General features: G+C 38.4%; 1 protein-coding gene across 3 annotated transcripts in view; it reads left to right on the top strand.

The window, feature by feature from the left end:
• Positions 1-929: 929 nt before the first annotated feature.
• Positions 930-19,340, top strand: part of TSEN15 (tRNA splicing endonuclease subunit 15) — a 118,997-nt gene continuing 100,586 nt past the window's right edge. The window contains exons 1-3 of one of the 3 annotated variants that reach the window (XR_006295338.1): positions 930-1,151; positions 4,039-4,120; positions 4,364-4,499. Coding sequence is in view for 1 of the 3 variants with exons in the window: in XM_043567996.1 (XP_043423931.1) it covers positions 1,029-1,151; positions 4,039-4,120; positions 4,364-4,499 (341 nt within the window). In the remaining 2 variants the exon portion in view is untranslated. The remainder of the gene's footprint in view (positions 1,152-4,038; positions 4,121-4,363; positions 4,500-19,340) is intronic. The other 2 variants (XM_043567996.1, XR_006295339.1) reach the window with 2 other exon arrangements.

Genomic DNA, 19,340 nt, shown 5'->3' with positions numbered 1-19,340 from the left:
ATGCCAAGGAAAGGGGAACTTCCTTGTATAGTTCCTCATCTGCCCTTCTCCAAGCAAACTTGCTCTTCCTGCCAGAGTCAGCAAGCTTCTGTTCACATTTTAGTATATCCAGGTAGTTGCTTTAGCATTATGTACAAGTTTTATACATGTTTTCTGCTGGGCGATGGTCTGGTAGCGTCTTTGTCGCGTTTGAAAACAGAATTTTATCCCCTCCTGGGACTTTGAATCTTACAGAGTCACTTGTCACCTTGATTAATCCCACAGCCTCCTAACAGGTCCCTCTTTCTACTCTTGCGCCCTAAGATCTATTCTCAACACCTCAGTCACAGGGATCCTGTTCAAACGTAACAGGAATTTCCAGTGTCTCCCCATTTCACTCATAGTAAAGCTATAAATGCTTAAAATGTCCTACTCTGCCTATCTGAAACTCCTCATCCTTGGCTTCCACATCACATACTCACTGTGCTTTGCATCTTACTTTTCTGACGGCTCATTCAACAAGTCTATGCTTCAGGCTCTGCTCCTCTAATCCTGAAAGGTGGATCCAGCCTAAAAACATGGCCCTTGGCAGTCTGGTCTTTCTTCTTTCCACTTTCTTCTACAGAGATCTCATGGACTTTCACACTTTAAACTTACATGACAGGGCAATGAATGAGGCTTCTCCTTTTCTCAGGAGAAGGAGCCCTGGAGCCAATGCTGAAGGCAAAGAGGCCTGAAGTATTCCCCACTCTCTCAACGGGGCTGCAAATAGCTCTGCTGTAAGGAGAATTAAGAGCTTCTCGGCTAAGGGTATTCTTGAACTTTCTTCCCCCAAGCATCTGCCCAGATTTGAGTGAGCGCAGAGGGAAACTATAGAGCGCATTTGATCAGGCCGGAGGGAGGGGCTGATGGAACTTTCCTCCTCTGAGGATCTGCGCCCCTCCGCCAGGAGGCAGCGCGCGCCGGGGAAGCGGAACCCAGCCGCGCGCGCCACTGCTTCCGGCCGGGCGCGGGGCGCGGTGCACCACCGGCTCGCCGCCCAGCCCGGCATGGAGGAGCGCGGCGGTGCCGAGCCCACGCCGGGCTGCAGCGGCCTGGGCCCAGGCGGCGTTCGCGGCGGCGGCGCCCACTCATGGGCCCCGGAGGACGCCTGGATGGGCACCCACCCTAAGGTCAGAAGGCGCGAGAGGAGCAGGGCGCCGGTCCGGGCCCCTACCCCAGGTGGAAGGCCGCGCCGCCCCTTCGGCCCTCGACGGCCTTGGGGGGCCTGGCGCCGAGTTTGCGCGCGAACCTCGCGGAGGGGGACCCGTGTGCACACTGCCTGTTGCAGCCAGTTGTTGTTTTTGTTGGTTTCAGTGAGTTGAACTATTGCTCTGACACCCCACTCCGACACACACACACACACACCCAGCCAGAGTTGAACTATTGCTCGGACACCCCACCCCCCGACACACACACACACACACACACACACACACACACCACACACACACACCACACACACACACACACACACACACACACACCCACCCACCCAGCCATTCCAGAGCAAGACATTAAATCCAGCGCCTCTCAAGGCAGAGCCCAGTAATAACGTAGGGCTCCTCCTGAGAACGGTCTCATTTAATCCTTGCAGTAACCCAACAACCACAGCAAAAACAGTCTGCGAGCCTTGGATGCATAAGAAGATAAAAGTTTAGGCACAGCTACGTTTGCACTTAGCATTGAGCCCAGAGTGTGCCGTTGTTGATTTTGCTGAAGTGCGAATTCCTAATTTTTCTGATATCTTTTAAAATTTGAATACTTCCCCAAAGCAAAACTGCTTAACAATAAGGGTGTATTTTTTGGTAAAGCAGCAAAGAAGATAGAGCACCTTGCTTGCTTCTGTTTGGCAAATTGCTGCCTTGGACCAGTAATGTCCCAAACAATGAACGGACAGTGAATGGAGATGGGGGTTTTGTAGGAATCTCAGAGAGGGGTCTAGTAACTTTAGTACCATTGCAGTCTTCTGCTGGGGAGCAGTATGTCATAGATAATTATCTAAAAACAGTCAAGGGAAGAAACATTTTTGAAGATAGAAGTCTGAAAAGAGTTCACCCCTTTTCATGTTCTCTTTCTTGATTTTATCCTCCTCCTCTGTCCCCTTATTCCTGGTCAAGGTGAGAAAAACAAACATGGAGATGTTACTCAGTGCCCTAAAAAGAGACAGATATCATATGTTTTCACTCATATGTGGATCTTGAGAAACTTGAGTGGATCTTGATCCACTCATATGTGGATCTTGAGAACAGAAGACTGTGGGGGAAGGGAAGGAGAAGAAATATATACAGAGAGGGAGGGAGGCAAACCATAAGAAACTCTTAAATACAGAGGACAAACCGAGGGTTGGAAAGGTGGACGATAGGGGAAAATGGGTGATGGGCATTGAGAGGGCACTTGTTGGACTAAGCACCGGGTGTTGTATGTAAGTGATGAATCACGGGAATCTACCCCCAAAACCAAGAGCACACTGTATACCTTGTATGTTAGCCATTTTGACAATAAATTATATTTAAAAAAAAAAAAGAATAATCATAACACCCTTAAGAAGCATGAACCCAATAGTTCTCTGCCTGAGACTTTGAGTAACTGCCGGACTCTGAAAACCTGTTATGTCACCAGCTTTGTGATTTTTTGAGGGGGGCCAGGGGGAAGTTTTCAAATCTCATTGTTCCTCAGTTTCCTCATCTGTAAAATGGGGATAGTAATAGTACTTACTTTAGAGGGTCATTACCGGAGTAAATCAGTTAATGTAAAGCACTGAACATTTAGTAAGTACTATATAGTATATATAAAATATATATAGTATGCAACATCAATTTCATTATATTGGTCTCATGCTTAGAAATCCTCAGTGTTTCTTTATGGGTAAAATTCAAACTTTTGGTTTGACTCTCAAGACCCTTGCAACCTGGTCTCCAGTCACCTTTTCATTGTCATTTTCAAACACATCCGAGGTATGAGGGGGACAACTAATAAAACCCCTGTTCTCCCGGACCTGTACACACTTAGGACAAAGCTAGTCGGAGAAAGGACTGAAAGTTTATACCCATGTGGGTCTGCCGATGCCTCACCTCTGCTTTAGGCCTGCTTACCCACTGAGTCACTGGGATAGTTGGAAAACCTCAGGCTTCCCTTGCAGGCATAGCCCACTGAAGAATGCTCCCCCAGCGCTGACCAGCAAGTCTGAACGAAGTGGGAGTGGTATTTTAGCAGACTTTCTTCACAGGCAAACAGAGACCATGGAAATAGTGGCTTCCACAAACATGCTGCAACAGAAATCCTATTTAAAAAATGTTTTGGGGTGCCTGCGTGGCTCAGTCGGTTCAGCGTCTGACTCTTGATTTTGACTCCCATGGTTCATGAGTTCAAGCTCCACATCAGGCTCTGCTCTAACAGAGTGGACCCTGCTTGGGATTCTGTCTCCCTCTCTCTCTGCCCCTCCTTCACTCACACTCACTCTACCTCTCTCTCTCTCTCTCTCTCTCTCTCTCTCTCTTTTTCTCAAAATAAACATTTAATGATTTTTTTTAAAGTCTCTATTCTTGGCAGATAGGTTTCTTTAGAGGCCCTTGAGTATGTGTGGCTTATTCCCACCTGTGTGTGATTATTCACACTGTTACCCTGACTTCTCTATTTCCTCAAATCATATCTGCCTTTCAGGGCCCAACTTGTATCCATCTCTGTCATGAAACATTCATGAACTGATCCACCTGAGTGGATCTGACTTGTGTCATGGTTTCTTTTTTATTCTACACACTGGTTTTTCATCACTTACTGTCATGAGTTCTTATTTGCCTAACAGTTGCAAGTGTGCATGTGTTTGCCTTAACAATTTCAGGGTTTTTTTTTTTTTTTTTTTTTTTAGAGATGGGGATCAGGTATTAATTGCCTTCTAACTTGCACTATACCTAGAAGAAAGTCTTCTACTTTTTTGTATATGTGTAATGAGTAATTGATCAAGTGAAAGAAAATATTAAGACATTCTCGCCTCTCTGACAATTACATTTTCATTTCCAGTATTTAGAAATGATGGAATTAGATATAGGAGATGCCAGCCAAGTTTACATAGCATTCTTGGTTTACCTGGACCTCATGGAGAGTAAGTTATTTGTTTTATTGTTTTGTTGTTGGGCCTGTGGTGGGGGGGCTGGAGGGTTGGGTTGGGCTATGGCATTTCTTCATTCATATACTTCGGGAATTACTAGGTAACAGAAAATACTAGAAAGTGAAGAGAAGATAATATTATGGGTGATGTTTGCTCAGCAGGGTATTAGGTGGAAGTTTAGAATTTTATCTTTTATTTTTGATTAACATTATTGTCCATTCAATGATGTACTTTCAGGTAAAAGTTGGCATGAAGTAAATTGTGTGGGCTTACCAGATCTACAGCTCATCTGCCTTGTCGGTACTGAGATAGAAGGAGAAGGATTACAGACTGTGGTGCCTACACCCATCAGTGCTTCCCTCAGCCATAACAGGTAGGCGGGTGATTTTGGTCTTTATCAGGTTGTTTCCTTTCCACCAGGAATCATTAAATTCACAGTAGTAAATATTTTTAAAGGAATATAGGGTACAGAGACCATAGCTTTACTCTGGGCTATTTGAGGACTGAGTTAAATATAAACATTTAAAAAGTATTTAGCCCTTATTGTATGGTCAGTACTTTTTCAGAGAAGGAATATGTATGTTAGAAATACTGTCCTTAAGGAAACAGAAAATGTCTTCATTCTTATAAGGAGGCAAGACCTTACAGTTGAAACACAGATATTTTAAGATATACCATAATAATTGGTACGGGTAATATTTGCTTTAGATGTTGGGGAAGAGTGTGATTAACCTGCAAGTTGAAATCAAAGAAAGTGTCATGCATTTCTGGAACCTTTTTAAAAAATCTTGGTTACACATAGTTGGAAAACATATCTTTATTTCATGACACATTCTCCAAATCGACCTCCCAAAACAAAACTAGATTCTTGGCAGTAACTTAGAGCTAACTTTGTGGGTCTCCTCCTTCTCTGTTTCCCAGAAAAAGGCATATATATATATATGCCTTATATAAAGGGCATGTAATCTTTTGAGGCTGACTTTATGCACTCTATATTATACTGCTGAAATTCACCCATTGTTCTGTATGTGTATTATATTCCATCGTGTGATGGTACCATAGTTTTCACATCCACCCTCCTGATGATGGAGTGTTGTAATGTTCAACTTTAGGGGATAATTTCAAACTGTTTTCCAAAGTGGTTGCCTCACTTCACTTTCTACCTGCAATGTAAACAAGATATTTTGGAGTAGTATTGTCTCTGACATTTAGTATTGTCAGATTTTAAGATTTTGCCAGTTGAATGAGTTATCTCATGGTAGTGTTCATTTGCATTTTTCTGATCTCTGATAATGAACATTTATTTATATATTTATTTTTTCCTTTCTTGAGAAATTCCTGTTCATATCCTTTGCCTATTGGATTATTTGTAGTTTTCTCATTGACTTGTAGGAGTGCTTTATATATTCTTGATAATAATCATTTTGGTTGTTTCCCGGTTTTTAAATCTGTTTTCAGGTATTTTTTTGATGAATAACAGTTCTTAATTTGAATATAATCATATTATATATTTTTAATAATCAATGTCTTTGTGTCTGGGTTAAGAAATATTTCCTTTCTAGACAAATATCATATGACTTCACTCATATGAGGACTTTAAGAGACAAAACAGATGAACATAAGGGAAGGGAAACAAAAATAATATAAAAACAGGGAGGGGGACAAAACATAAGAGACACTTAAATATGGAGAACAAACAGAGGGTTACTGGAGGAACTTTATTTTCATGTGGATAATCATTTTTTTCTACTTGCATTTGCTGAATAGTCCCTTCTTTCCTCATTATCTGACATATCACCTCTGTCATTTCCCAAAGCATTGACTTGTTTCTGGGCTCTCTTTATATTCCATTTGTCAATATACCTATGCTTGTGCCAGTGCCACATTTTCGTAATTTCTGCTTCAGAAGTCCTGGTATCTGGTTATCAAGTTTCCCCTTCCTGCTTTTTTCCTTTAGAAGCTGTAGCAGGCATCTTCTAACCTGGCTTCCTGTACTCCGGTAGTCACACCCTTGTGTAATTCCCTGTCCTTGAGTGTGGTCTGTGCTTATTGACTTGCTTGTAACAAATAAAATGAGACAGAAACAACGGGATGTTACTTCTAAGATGACATTACAAATGACGATGGCTTCTATCTTGGGCACTCTGTCTCTCTGGTTCTGAGGGAAGCCAGCTGTCCTGTGAACTGTCATTCAGAAAGGCTGAAAATAGAAGAGTAAAAAAATTATTGATAGAGTAAAATTCTTAAAAAAAAATTTTTTTTTAATGTTTATTTTTGAGAGAGAGAGACAGAGTGTGAAATGGGGAGGGGCCGAGAGAGGGAGACACAAATTCAAAACAGACTTCAGCCTCTGAGCTGTTAGCATAGAGCCCATCGCGGGGATGGAATCCATGAACTGTGAGATCATGACCTTAAGTCGGACACTTAACCGACTGAGCCACCCAGGCACCCATCATGGAGCAAGATTCTTGAGAGATGGGAAGGGATGGATTCAAGGAAATAGTTGAGATCAATATTGAGCTAAAGGAGGAGGATCCTAGCTTCTGAGCTTGTGAGTCAGGAAGAAAGGACAAATGAAAACATAGCTATATTTGCGTAGGTGTATTAAGCGTGGAAGATGGCATAGCACCTTGAATTCCAACATGAAGGACTTTGATAAATACCTGTTTTTTCTAGTTCACTATGATCAAGGTAAAAAGAGCACTGGACTAAAACCTTAAGACCTGGCTTCTGGTCTTGGCACTGACACTTAATATTTTGTTTGATGGTTGGTGACATACCTAATTTCTCTGGGTTTCAGTTTCTTTGTCCTTTATTGAGGGGTCTAGATTATCCATAGATAATATGTAAGATCCCTTCCAAATCAAAGCTATTATAATTGGTTATTTTTATTGTTATATTCCATAAAACTGTATTACACTAATTTTTAGATTTCTATTAGTATTTTTATATGGCTTTGTATAATTCGTTATGAGAATTGTGTTTTGATATATCAGGCCATTCACACCCTTCTCTTAGAGGCCCTTTATTGTGAGATTTTTTTGTGTGTTTGGATCACAAATAGTTGATAGAGTTGACATCAAATTTGATCACTGATACTTTGTATTTTTCACTAGCATGATTTCCAAGCCTTTCTATATCTAAAGGACTTAATAATTCATTCCTTAAAACTCCCCCCTGTGTCTTTTAGTTATTGCAACAAATACTATATTATCTAGTATTATTGTTATATTATTTGTTTGGACAAGGAACTACCATTTTTAATTAACCTGAACTTAATCCTAAAAAATAAAAATCAGTAGTCTCTTTGAATCAAAATGATTTCATAAGTCTAGAGGTACAAATTTGAGTCCTATTAATTTCTAGTTCTTGCCAACTGATGATTATTGATTTTCCAGCTTTATTGCATAAAGCTTGTTTTCTTCTTAAATAGAATTAGTTGAAAGGATAACTTAGTAAGCCATTTTTACACTCTTGCATTTAATAACTCAGAGGGCTTAAGTCTTTGTATATTGGTTTTTATATAAATATTCATAGTTATATTATGCAGTAGAATAATAATATAGAAAATAGCATAAATGAGGCTCAGCACCTATTAGATTTATTATGCCTTTTATGGCATAAAATTTTCTCAACTCAAAGTATGCAAATAACTTTAACAAATAAAGATTTGTGTGTGTGAATGAGAGAATGTGTGTTTGGTATGGTTCCTCGGTCTTTAGCAGGAATGATATTTTAGGTAGTAGGCATACTTTTATCTGTTTTTACTTCCATGAATGCTTTATATATAAAATGTTATGTATCTAACAGTAATGCTGTAATTTCCGACATTTGTGGTTAATGTAGGAATTTTCCTTCATTAGTAACATAGAGGAGAAAATTGTTGGCTTTAAATCTTTGGCAGCCTCGCATAGGTAAGAAATTCATTGAGATATGTCCAAAAAGTATTTGGGTAGGGCCTTGTGAGGGTAGCTCACCATAAAAATATATATAAGAGAGCTAACAGCTCTTACTTTTCTCAATAATAAATCACTGTGTTTATTTTTAAACATCATTATTTGTCATATAATATTGCTGAGGCTTTTTAGTCTTTACTTACCAAATATTTATTAAGTGTTATGTGTCAGGCAGTGATCTAAGTACTGGGGATACCATGTTAATCAAGACAACTCCCTTTTTTGGTATAAGTGACAAACAACATCATATTAGCTTTCAGAAGTACAATATAATGATTTGGTATTTGTATATATTGTGAAATGATCACAATAAGCCTAGTCAAGATCTGTCACCTTATGTAGTTTACAGAATTTGTTTTCTTGTAATGAGAACTTTTGTGATCTACTCTCTTAGCCATTTTCAAATATGCAATATAGTATTATAAACTGTGGTTGCCGTGCTATACATTATATCCCCATAATTTATTTTATTGGAACCCTGTACCTTTTGACTCCCTCAACCCATTTTGTCTACTGCCTACCCCCTGCCTCTGACAACCACCAATCTGTTCTCTGTATCTAGGGACTTTTTTTTTTTTTTTTAAGATTCCACATGTAAATGAGATCAGATGGTACTTAAGACATCTCCTTAAAAATAGTGTTCTAGCGCTAAATGTTGGCGTGGAAAATAAATTTTATTTCATTTTTTGGTAATTGTTGGATGGAATCTAATAAAAACAATTCTCCTTTGTTCTGAGATTTCATTAAATGTGTAATTTGGGACTGTCTCAACTTATTTTATTGTTAGGTAATTGAATAACAAGGATAATGGAGTACGAGTACGGAAAAGTACTTTATAGAAGGTTGTAGCAGGATCCAGAGGAAGGACAGGAAAAACCTCCTGAAGGTGGTAAGAGGCCATGTTTTAGCAGGACAGCTACAAGTAACTAAGCATGACTGCCTGGCTGTATGCATGGTGTCTGGTTCAGAGTAGATGCTTAATAATGTTGGATAAGGTAGCTGATGAACAAATGAGTAAATAGAACTAATGAGAAAATAGGGAAGTATGGGAAATGAGGTGGAAAAGGTTACCTAGATTATGAAAGCCATCACTGATTTCAATTTTTTGCTATCAAAGGTTGTACTGTAATGAAGAGCCTCATAAGTATATCTTTGTTGTCATGTATGAGAGTTTCTCTGGTGAAAGTCTAGAGGTAGAATGGCTGGGACTTCTAGCATTTACACCTTCCCTTTTACTGGTTGTTAGCAAATTGCTCCTGCATACGCTGTATGTTAGCCAACTTGACAATAAATAATATTTAAAAAAAATAAAGTTCAAAACTACAAAAAAGTTATTGGTTTATAGTCTCATAATATGTAAGTTTTCATGAGTAGGAGAAGACATTTACTGACATATAACTGACAAATTCATAGTATATGAATAACTTATGTGACTCCAGGAAAAACAACCCAACAAAAAACATGGACAGAAACAGACAAGTCACAGAAAAGGAACTCAAATGGCTCAACTCCATTTGTAGCCAGGGAAAGAGAAACCTAAGATGTGCTCATTGGAGGTTTGTCTTAACTATGCAGAAGCTTTTCAGACAGTGCACATTGTTACTGTTTGACAAAAAAGAAGGTATTAACTTATGGGGGAGTCTTTGAATAGGGCTACAGCTAGCTCAGAGAGTGCCTTTGAATTAGAGATACTCCTCCTGGACTGACAAAAGTCTCTTCACCAGGACTTAAGGCTTGGCAAGCAGCATAAGCCGGATTTCAGACCTGCTTGCATCAGGCATTCTTGTGCAAGGCACAATCTGTGCAATGTACATGAGTCCCTGACCCTGAAGCATGTCTGTTGAGTCCTAGGTTCCACAAAGAACACTGTAAAACTTGCTGCCAGATGGATGGTGTCACTGAAGGGCTTTAAGCAGGGGGAATGATACTGTAGATTATAACTTGTGGTTGTAAGAGTATTTTGCATTGTAGACATTACAATATTTCAAAGTATATTCCTAAGTATACTCTCATTTCATCAGTATTAAAATTCTAAATAGTATATAGAGAACGTATTTTATCCCAATTTCACATGTAAAAAGCTGAGGTTAAAAATGTATCTTTATTTATACTCTGCTGTTTCCAAAAGATAATGAAGGATTAAGTGAGTTGAACCAAGGTTTCATAGTAGGCAGCGAAGTCTCATAGCTATTAGAGTTCTTTCTATTTTATTGGTGTTTTTTTTTTATTGAAGTATAGTACATATAGTATTATGTTAGTATAACGTAGTGATTTGACAGTTATATACATTATAAGATGTTCACCACGGTAAGTGTAGTTACCATGTGTCACCATACAAAGTTATATAGTTATTGACTGTATTCTTGATGTTACACTTTTCATCCTCATGGCTTATTTTATTACTGGAAGTTTGTAATCCCTTTCACCTATTTTGCCTACCCTCCACCCATTTCTCTCTGGCAACCACCAGTTTGTTCTCTACCTATGAATCTATTTCTGGGTTTATGTCTGTTTGTTGTTTTGTTTTTTAGATTCTACATTTAAGTGAATTCATGTGGTTTTTATCTTTTTCTGACTTGCTTCATTTAGCATAATATCTTCTGGATTCATCCATGTTGTTGTGAATGCCAATATTTCATTCTTTTTTTTATGGCTGAGTAATGTTCCATCATTTATATTACATATATATGATGTATGTATACACACACACACACACACACACACACACATCTTTACCCATTCAGCTATTGATGGACACTTGGGTTACCCCATATCTTGGCTATTGTAAATAATGCTGCAGTAAGCCTAGGGGTGCATATATCTTTTTGAATTAGTATTTTCATTTTCTTTGGGTAAATACCCAGTAGTGGAATTACTGGGTCATATGGTATTTATTTTTAATTTTTTGAGGAACCTCCATACTGTCTTCCATACTGTTTGCACCAGTTTACATTCCCACCGACAGTGCACAAGTGTTCCCTTTCCTCCGTATCCCTGCCAACACATTGTTTCTTGTCTTAAATCTTTGTTGTAAAATAAAACCAGATACAGAAAACTGCACAATAAAAATGTATAGATTGAGTTATATAGCAAACATCTTGAATCCTTGTAACTACCATCAAGCAAAGAAATAGAACTCTTTTCAGCTATCCCCAAACCCCTTCCATGTGCTTTGTTCCAAGCATAACCCTCTCCTTCCCACAAAAGTAGCTGTTATTCATAGTTTTATAGTAATAATTTACTTGTGTTTCCCTGTAGTATAGTTGTGCCTTTTTTTAAGTCAATCTTACTGAGGTAAAATTTATATATTGTAAAAATCACTCATTTTAGGGAAATAGACCTGTGAGGTTTTTTTTTTTTAATTTATTTTTTTATTTTTTTATTTAAAAAAAAATTTTTTTTTTCAACGTTTATTTATTTTTGGGACAGAGAGAGACAGAGCATGAACGGGGGAGGGGCAGAGAGAGAGGGAGACACAGAATCGGAAACAGGCTCCAGGCTCTGAGCCATCAGCCCAGAGCCCGACGCGGGGCTCGAACTCACGGACCGCGAGATCGTGACCTGGCTGAAGTCGGACGCTTAACCGACTGCGCCACCCAGGCGCCCCAGACCTGTGAGTTTTTAATAAATGTATAGTCATGTAACCAATACACAGTTCTCCCCAAACTTCCCTCATGTTCCTCTGTCATCAATCCCTATGGTTTTGTCTTTTCCAGAATGTCATATCAATGGAATCATAACCTTTGTGTCATGCTTCTGTCCCTTAGCATAATGCTTTGGAGATTCTTCCATGCTGTTGCCTAAAGTAGTGTGCCCCTTTTTATTGCTGAGTAGTGTTCCATTATGTGGATGCACCACCATTTGTTTATCCAGGTGCCAGTTGTTGGGCATTTGGATTGTTTCTAGTTTGGGGCTTTTATGGATGAAAACACTGTACATATTCTCATATAGGTCTTTGTGTAGACATATGCTTTCAGTTTTCTGGAGTAAACATTTAGGCATTGAATTACTAACTAGTTCATATGGTAAATATATTTTTAACTTTATGAGAAACTGCCAAACTGTTTTCCAAAGTGACTGTGTTACTTTCTATACTCACCAGCAAAGTATAAAAGTTCCAGTTGGGTGATCATTTTGGATGATCAGTTTATTTAGTTTTAACCATTTGGATGATCAGTTTATTTAACTTTAGCCATTCAATTAAGTAGTGATATCTCATTGTGGCTTTAAATTTGTATTTCCCTAATGACTAACGATGCCAAGCATCTTTTCATGTACATATTTGCCACCCATACCTCTTCTTTGTCAAGTATCAGCTCAAATCTATTGCTTACATTTTAAAGGTTGTATTGTGTTCTTCATAAATTGTAAGAGTTCTTTATGTGTTCTAGATGCAATTCTTTTATCAAATATTTTTTTGAAAATATTTTCTTTTAGTCTATGACTTTTACTAATTTCTTTAGAGGAACAGAGGTTTTAATTTTGATTGATGTTCAATTTAATCTTTTTATTTTCTTTTACAGTTTGTCATTTTTGGGTTCTGTGTAAGAAGTGTGTGCTTATTAACCCACAGTCATAAAATTTTCAATTATGTTTTCTTTTGAAATTTTACAGTTTTAGTTTTTACTTTTAGGTCCGTGGTTAATTTTGAGTTGAATTTTATATGTGGTGTGAGCTAAGAGTCAAGATTCTTTTTTTCTTTTTTTGTTTTTGCAAATGCATGTCCCGTTGTTCAGTGTGATTTAATTACTGTGACACCTGTGTTGAAACTCAGTTGACCGTGTGTGTGCTTCTCTTTCTGGACTCTCTAGTTTGTGCTATGCTCTGTGTGTCTGTCTGTCCTTATGTCAGTGTCACACTGTCTTGATTACTGTAGCTTTATAGGAAGACTTGAAGTCAAGTAGTGTAAGTCTTTCAACTTTGTTCTTTTTCAAAGTTGGTTTTTTTTTTTTTTGCTATACTAGTCCTTTTATTTTCCATATAAAATTTAAAATCAACTTTATCTCTGCAAATAAATTTGTAGAGTTCTTTGTGTCTCATGAATTTTGCCCATTAAATTTTTTTTGTATCTTATAAATCTCCATTAATCTGCAGTAGAGATTGGCACACTTTTTCCATAAAGCTCTGGATGGCAAAGGCTGTTAGTTTCACAGGCTCTTTTGTCTCTGTCACGACTCATGAGCTCTGCCATGTTAGTGTGAAAGCAGCCATGGACAATACATAAACAAGTGGGTGTGGCCGTGTTCTTATGTAACTTTATTTACAAAAACAGAAGTTCAGATTTGGCTCACAGACCAGTAGCTTACTAGCCCTGATGTATTGGTTCTGCCTCTATCCCTTTCTTTTCTTAGCAATTTTCCTGTTAAAGAATCTGGGCAGTTGGACCTGTGTACTTTCCCATAGTCTGGGTTTGCTAATTGCTCACTCATGGTGCATTGCAACATGTTTCCCTGTCCTCTGTGTTTGCTGCAAAGTGGCAGCTGCAACCAGAGGGTTTATAGATTTAATTTGATCACATTAGTAAGACTATAGCTGGTGGTCTGTTCTTTCATTGGTAGGCATATAATGTCTGGTTACGTCTCTGTGTGATCTTAGTAACTATCGATACTTAGTGCTTAGCTTTTGCTGGTGGTTTTAACCTTTGTTATTATAGCTGTTTTGACTCACTATTCCAGTTCACTTTTGTTGGATTGCTGCATAGACACATAGTATTAGTATTATAGGCTTTGGTCCTGTATTGTTCCCAGGACTTCTTGATGCTGACTTCTCTCTTTGACTCTCACTTAGGAAAGCATGGTGGAATGTAAATGGATGAGAATGATGATTATTTAATTTTATATTGAATCATAACCTGCCAACTTTGGTACTTTATTGTTAGAAACAAATTACTTGTCACACATTGCACAATCAACCTGAGCACACCCAATTGTAAATCACTATCCTAAACTATGCTGCTTAGCTGCTTGATTGATGGTATGCATGCATGCATGCATGTGTGTGTATGTGTGTATGCTCTGTATCCCTCAAAAACATTAAATCACATTTTTATTACTAGGGAATCTGGGTAGTATACAAAGCATGAGAGCCAGAGGAGTTAGTAATTTGCTGGAGGTGTAAGCCCATGCTGTCTACAAGTGACATATAGCATAGAAGGCATGATAAGCTGTCTCCTTTATTTACATCCTAAATTTTGGAGTCTGTTGTTTGTAAAACTGGCCCAAAGTCTATCATTTACATAGGTAACGACAACTTAGTTATAAAGCATTTCCCCAGTGATGATAATGAACCATCTCACTGTATCTCTTAAAATCACTTCAGTAGGTACTTTGCTCCCTAACCACTGAGTGCAGAGTAGCATGGGTATTTGCATAGCTTATTCTTTCCATTATTTATTTTTGGTGTATATATATATTTACTGACACCTTAAAAGTTAACAGTTCTAGTCAATATCTAATGTTTTATCTGTGTGAATTTATAAGAATGCCTGAACAGTTTTTTTATCCATTTCCTAATTGTTTCCCCAGGCTTTGGACATGGTTTAATTTACACAGTTTCTTGCAAGAGTGAATGTGTATTTGAGTGGAAGTGGGTAAATGCATTACTTTGAGCAAAAGTACACTTTGCGACCTGTAATTTCTGTAAAGCAGTTATATATGATATATGTCTATAGTTAAAACACTTTGATGTATATTTCAAGTCTCAGAAGGTCTTGTGTATAATAGTCCCTTGTGAAAATATTGATTCAATACTAATTGCTGATCTCCAGTGGGGAAGTAGAATTGGTAAAGTGCCCGCATCCGACTATGTAGTGGGAAAATTATGCTGATGGAGTAGGAGGTTGTTTGTGTCTCTTTCAGGAAAGGACACATCTCCTTTTTCTCTCATCTAAAAATACCTCTTAAAGCTACTGTAGAATGATTTTTAGCTTACATTTTAAAATACTATATTAAGTTATATATTTGGATGGTATATGCAAATGGAAAGTACTCCACGTTATTTCTTACTAAAGTGAATCTAGGAATCCATGTAGCAAGATTGGTAAATGACAGCAAATGTTCTGAGTAGAGTTTCCACAGACTCAGCAATGGTATAAAATCATATTAATGAATTCACTGAGGTCAAAGAGATCTGATGAATTTAAAGATGAGGTAACCAGAGGAATCCTAATGAAAGCCAGAGACCTTTTTCAGTGCTATGGTAGCAAATGAAGTCGAATACTTTGATTAGCTTCTCTTTGGCCACTGATATTTGTTGAATGTTCCTAAATGGGAGAAGTATATTATAACAAAGTTAGGACAATGGTATGACAGGTTTCTGTAGTAGTATTATAGGTAGCTGTAAATGTGAAACTAGCTTTTCTTTTTTAAATGTTTATTTATTTTTGAGCAAGAGAGACAGAGCACGAGCAGAGGAGGGGCAGAGAGAGAGGGAGACACAGAATCCAAAACTGGCTCCAGGCTCTGAGCTGTCAGCACAGAGCCCGGCGCAGGGCTCGAACCCGTGAACTCTGGGATCATGACCTGAGCCAAAGTCAGACACTTAACCGACTAACCCACCCAGGTGCCCCAGTGTGAAAGTATCTTGATTAATTTACACCAGGACACATAGCAAATTATGAGGAAAAATTTTTTTTCAAGTTTTTTTTTTTTTTTTTTTTAAAGTAAGCTCTATATCCAGTGTGGGGCTTGAACTCACAACCCCACATGCTCTACTGACTGAGCCAGCCAGGTGCCTGTTTTTTTGTTTTTGAACTATGAGTTTTCTTTTCTGAGAGAGCCTGTGTCATCTCCCAATTTCAATGTCAATTTAGTTTCTTCAGTAAAATATGAGAGATATGCTGAAAACTGAAACCACAGTTGCCATATTTTATGCTTATCTGTGTTTATGGATATTATAAGTTTAAAAAAAAGCTGAGTGAAGTATTTTGTGCAATTATGAAAACCAAGGATAGTTAAGATACTGTTTTTTGAAACGATCTGTAGATTTCTTATATTACAAAGAATTGTAATTCCTTGCTTAGTAATATGAATTAGTCATTCATCCTTTTGAAACCTGACTAAATTATAAACGGTCCTCTCCTCTTGGTCCAGAGGATAGTGGATAGCTCGTGTGAGGATAGATTTTCCAGCGGCCATTTCATCCCTCCACTCCCACAAATTAGTGGCATTTATTTTGATTTATGGTGATTGATAACCTCTCTAAAATGGGTACCATCAGCCATTTTATCTGAGAGAAAATGTTTCTGAATGTTCTCTTTCTTAGTACCTTCCAATCTGAATATTACTCTAGAAACTTAGAAAAAGGTTCAGCATTCCATATACCAAATTGGGCATCTGCTAGTTCAGCAGCTGTAAGGCTAACAGTCTAAGAACTGTAGTCATTTGGTTTCATCAACACTCTTCCATCAAGATCCTTGATCCTGGTACAGTTAAGGGAATTTATGTGGTAAGAGAGGTGAAAACAATTCATTACACATAGAAATGAGTGTCAGAGCCAAAATTAGGATTTGTAGTCTGTGATTTTTTTAAATTTGATGCTCAGCTTATTAAGCCCTATCAACCTGTTTAGTACAACATTATTTTCTTTTTAAAAATATTTTTTTAAAAATCTTTATTTTTGAGAGAGAGAGAGATTGTGAGAGGGAGAGGGCAGAGGGAGAGAGGGAGACACAGAATCTGAAGCAGGCGCCAGGCTTGAGCTGTGAGCACAGAGCCCAATGCGGGGCTCGAACTCATGAGCCACGAGATCATGACCTGAGCCAAAGTCGGACCCTCAACCGGCTGAGCCACCCAGGGGCCCCTACATTGTTTTCAAAAGAATGCACTCACCTTTCTTCCAAGATTGAATCAAAAAAGCTGCAGTTCTTTTTTCTCTGTTAGAATTAATACAGCTTTTAAATAATTCTGTTTAAGGGGCGCCTGGGTGGCGCAGTCGGTTAAGCGTCCGACTTCAGCCAGGTCACGATCTCGTGGTCCATGAGTTCGAGCCCCGCGTCAGGCTCTGGGCTGATGGCTCGGAGCCTGGAGCCTGTTTCCGATGCTGTGTCTCCCTCTCTCTCTGCCCCTCCCCCGTTCATGCTCTGTTTCTCTCTGTCCCAAAAATAAATAAAAAACGTTGAAAAAAAATTAAAAAAAAAAAAACTATTGATAGTAATTTTCCCTTTTTAAAGAACATGATTACTTTAGAAATATTAGCTGTTTATGTGTTTTCACAGCAGTAACCCAGATAATAAAAATGGACCAAACATTTATCTTTAAATATGTTATGTCAGTGTTTTTATTGGGAGAAGAAAAAGAACCCATATTTTAAAACACTGAGATGTGTAGGGAAAAATTAATATTTTATTTATTGTTCTTATACCAAAATAATGTACCTTTTAGTAAAAATGTTAAAAATGTATATAATTATAGTTTTATTTAACATTAAGTATAATGAACATAAATGTAATTATAGACTAGAGCAAAGTAGAAGCAGGTTTTGCCTTTAAAGGTACTTAAAAAGGCAGTATTTTCTAGGTTTTCTATTCATTTACCAGGTGCCTGTTATGTATTGGACGTAAGGGGTACAAAATATCACAGACCTTGCCCTCATAATGCTCACAGTCTAGAGCTGAGACGGACAGGCGTTTATATCCAGTGTGAGAGATGTAATGAGAGGTGTGTACACGGCACTGAGGAAGACTGCAGAGGGAGAAGATCCAGCCTCGGCTGGTGGTGTGGGAGGTGGGGGAGTCTGAGAACGTTCTTGCAAGACCAGTTGTTTGAAATATGTGTAGGCGTGTCATATGGAACGGGGATAGGAATGCAAGTTCCTGGCAGAAGTAACATCATGAGCCAGGTATTGAAGACCGAGAGCCTGAAAATTGCAAATGGTTTATTATGACAGAGTATTAGTAACGGCAGAAGGAGTACCTGTCTGCAACTGGTGAGAAAGCCCTAGAACAAGGGTGTGCGTGCGTGTGTATTTGTGTATGTGTGTGATGTGAGAGAGATGAGGGTTGGAAGAATGAGGAAGAAGTGGGGGGGGAAGGAGAGACAGACAGAATATGAGAAAAGTAACCACCCTCCAGGTAAGCAGTAGTAGATCAAGGGAGGCAGAATGGAATCCAAAGACAAGAGAAAGTTAGAGCAGGGGTTTTGCCTCTTTGAGGCCTTTGAGAGACACAGGTATATCCTGACACAAAGGTGGGAAATTATTTGAATGAGAATATTAGGAATTGTAATGTTTGTTTCCATTCTCTCTAGAGACTCCAATTAAAATACGCACATCTGAAGAGATAGGAAATGATAGGCTATTAGTGCACAATATAACTTGGGGATTTGAAGAGGTTAATAACTCTCCATCACTTGCCATTTCTTTGCCTCCTGTGCTGAACTTTTTCAGGTTTCTAGCCTCTACATGTTAAAATGCTCTAAGGCTTAGATCTCTGAGCTTTTCTCTTCCTCATACTCACTCCCTAGAAAACCTCATCTGGTTTCAGTTTTAAATATCATTGATATACTGAGGACCCCCAAATTTATGTCTCCAATTCAAACTCTCCATGTTTGACTGCCTTTTTGATATCACCACTGAGATCTAAAAGGTACCTCAAATAACATGTCCAGAAAGAACTCAATTTGTCACCTAGACTGGTCCTTCTGCAGTTTTCCCCAAGTCTGTCAGTGGCAACTCTATTCATTCTGAAGCTCAGGCCAAAACCCTTGGAGCTGTTCTCTGTATAGATAGACTTTAGTTTTGAGAATAATTTTAGATTTACAGAACAATTGAACAGATAGTGCAGAGGTTTCCCATATAAGCCCCAGCCCAATGCAGTGTTTATTAGTGTTATTTTTAACATCTTGCATTAGTGTGGTGTATTTGTTATAGTTAATGAACCCATGTTGACACATGATTTTAACTAAATCCCATGGTTTACATTAGGGTTTACTCTTTATTGAACACTTCTATTGATTTTGACACATTCATAATGCCATGTGTCCACCATTACATACAGAGTAGTTTCACCACCCTAAAAATCCCCTATGTTCCATGTATTCATCCCTTGGACCCTACCCTGAACCCCTGGCAGCCCCTGAACTTTTAATTTCTCTATAGTTTTGCCTTTCCCAGAATGCTGTATAGGTGAAATTGCACAGTATGTAGCCTTTTCCTGTTGGCTTCTTTCACTTAGCAATATGCATCCTTGCCACCATGGCATTTTTTGTGTTTTGAGTTTTAGCTATGCGCATAGGTGCATAAGTAGTATCTTGTGTTTTTAA

This window comes from Prionailurus bengalensis, chromosome E4, assembly GCF_016509475.1.
Source record: "Prionailurus bengalensis isolate Pbe53 chromosome E4, Fcat_Pben_1.1_paternal_pri, whole genome shotgun sequence".
NCBI classification, from domain to species: domain Eukaryota; kingdom Metazoa; phylum Chordata; class Mammalia; order Carnivora; family Felidae; genus Prionailurus; species Prionailurus bengalensis.
Note: the sequence above shows the minus strand (reverse complement) of the source record. Positions and strands in the feature narration are given on the sequence as shown.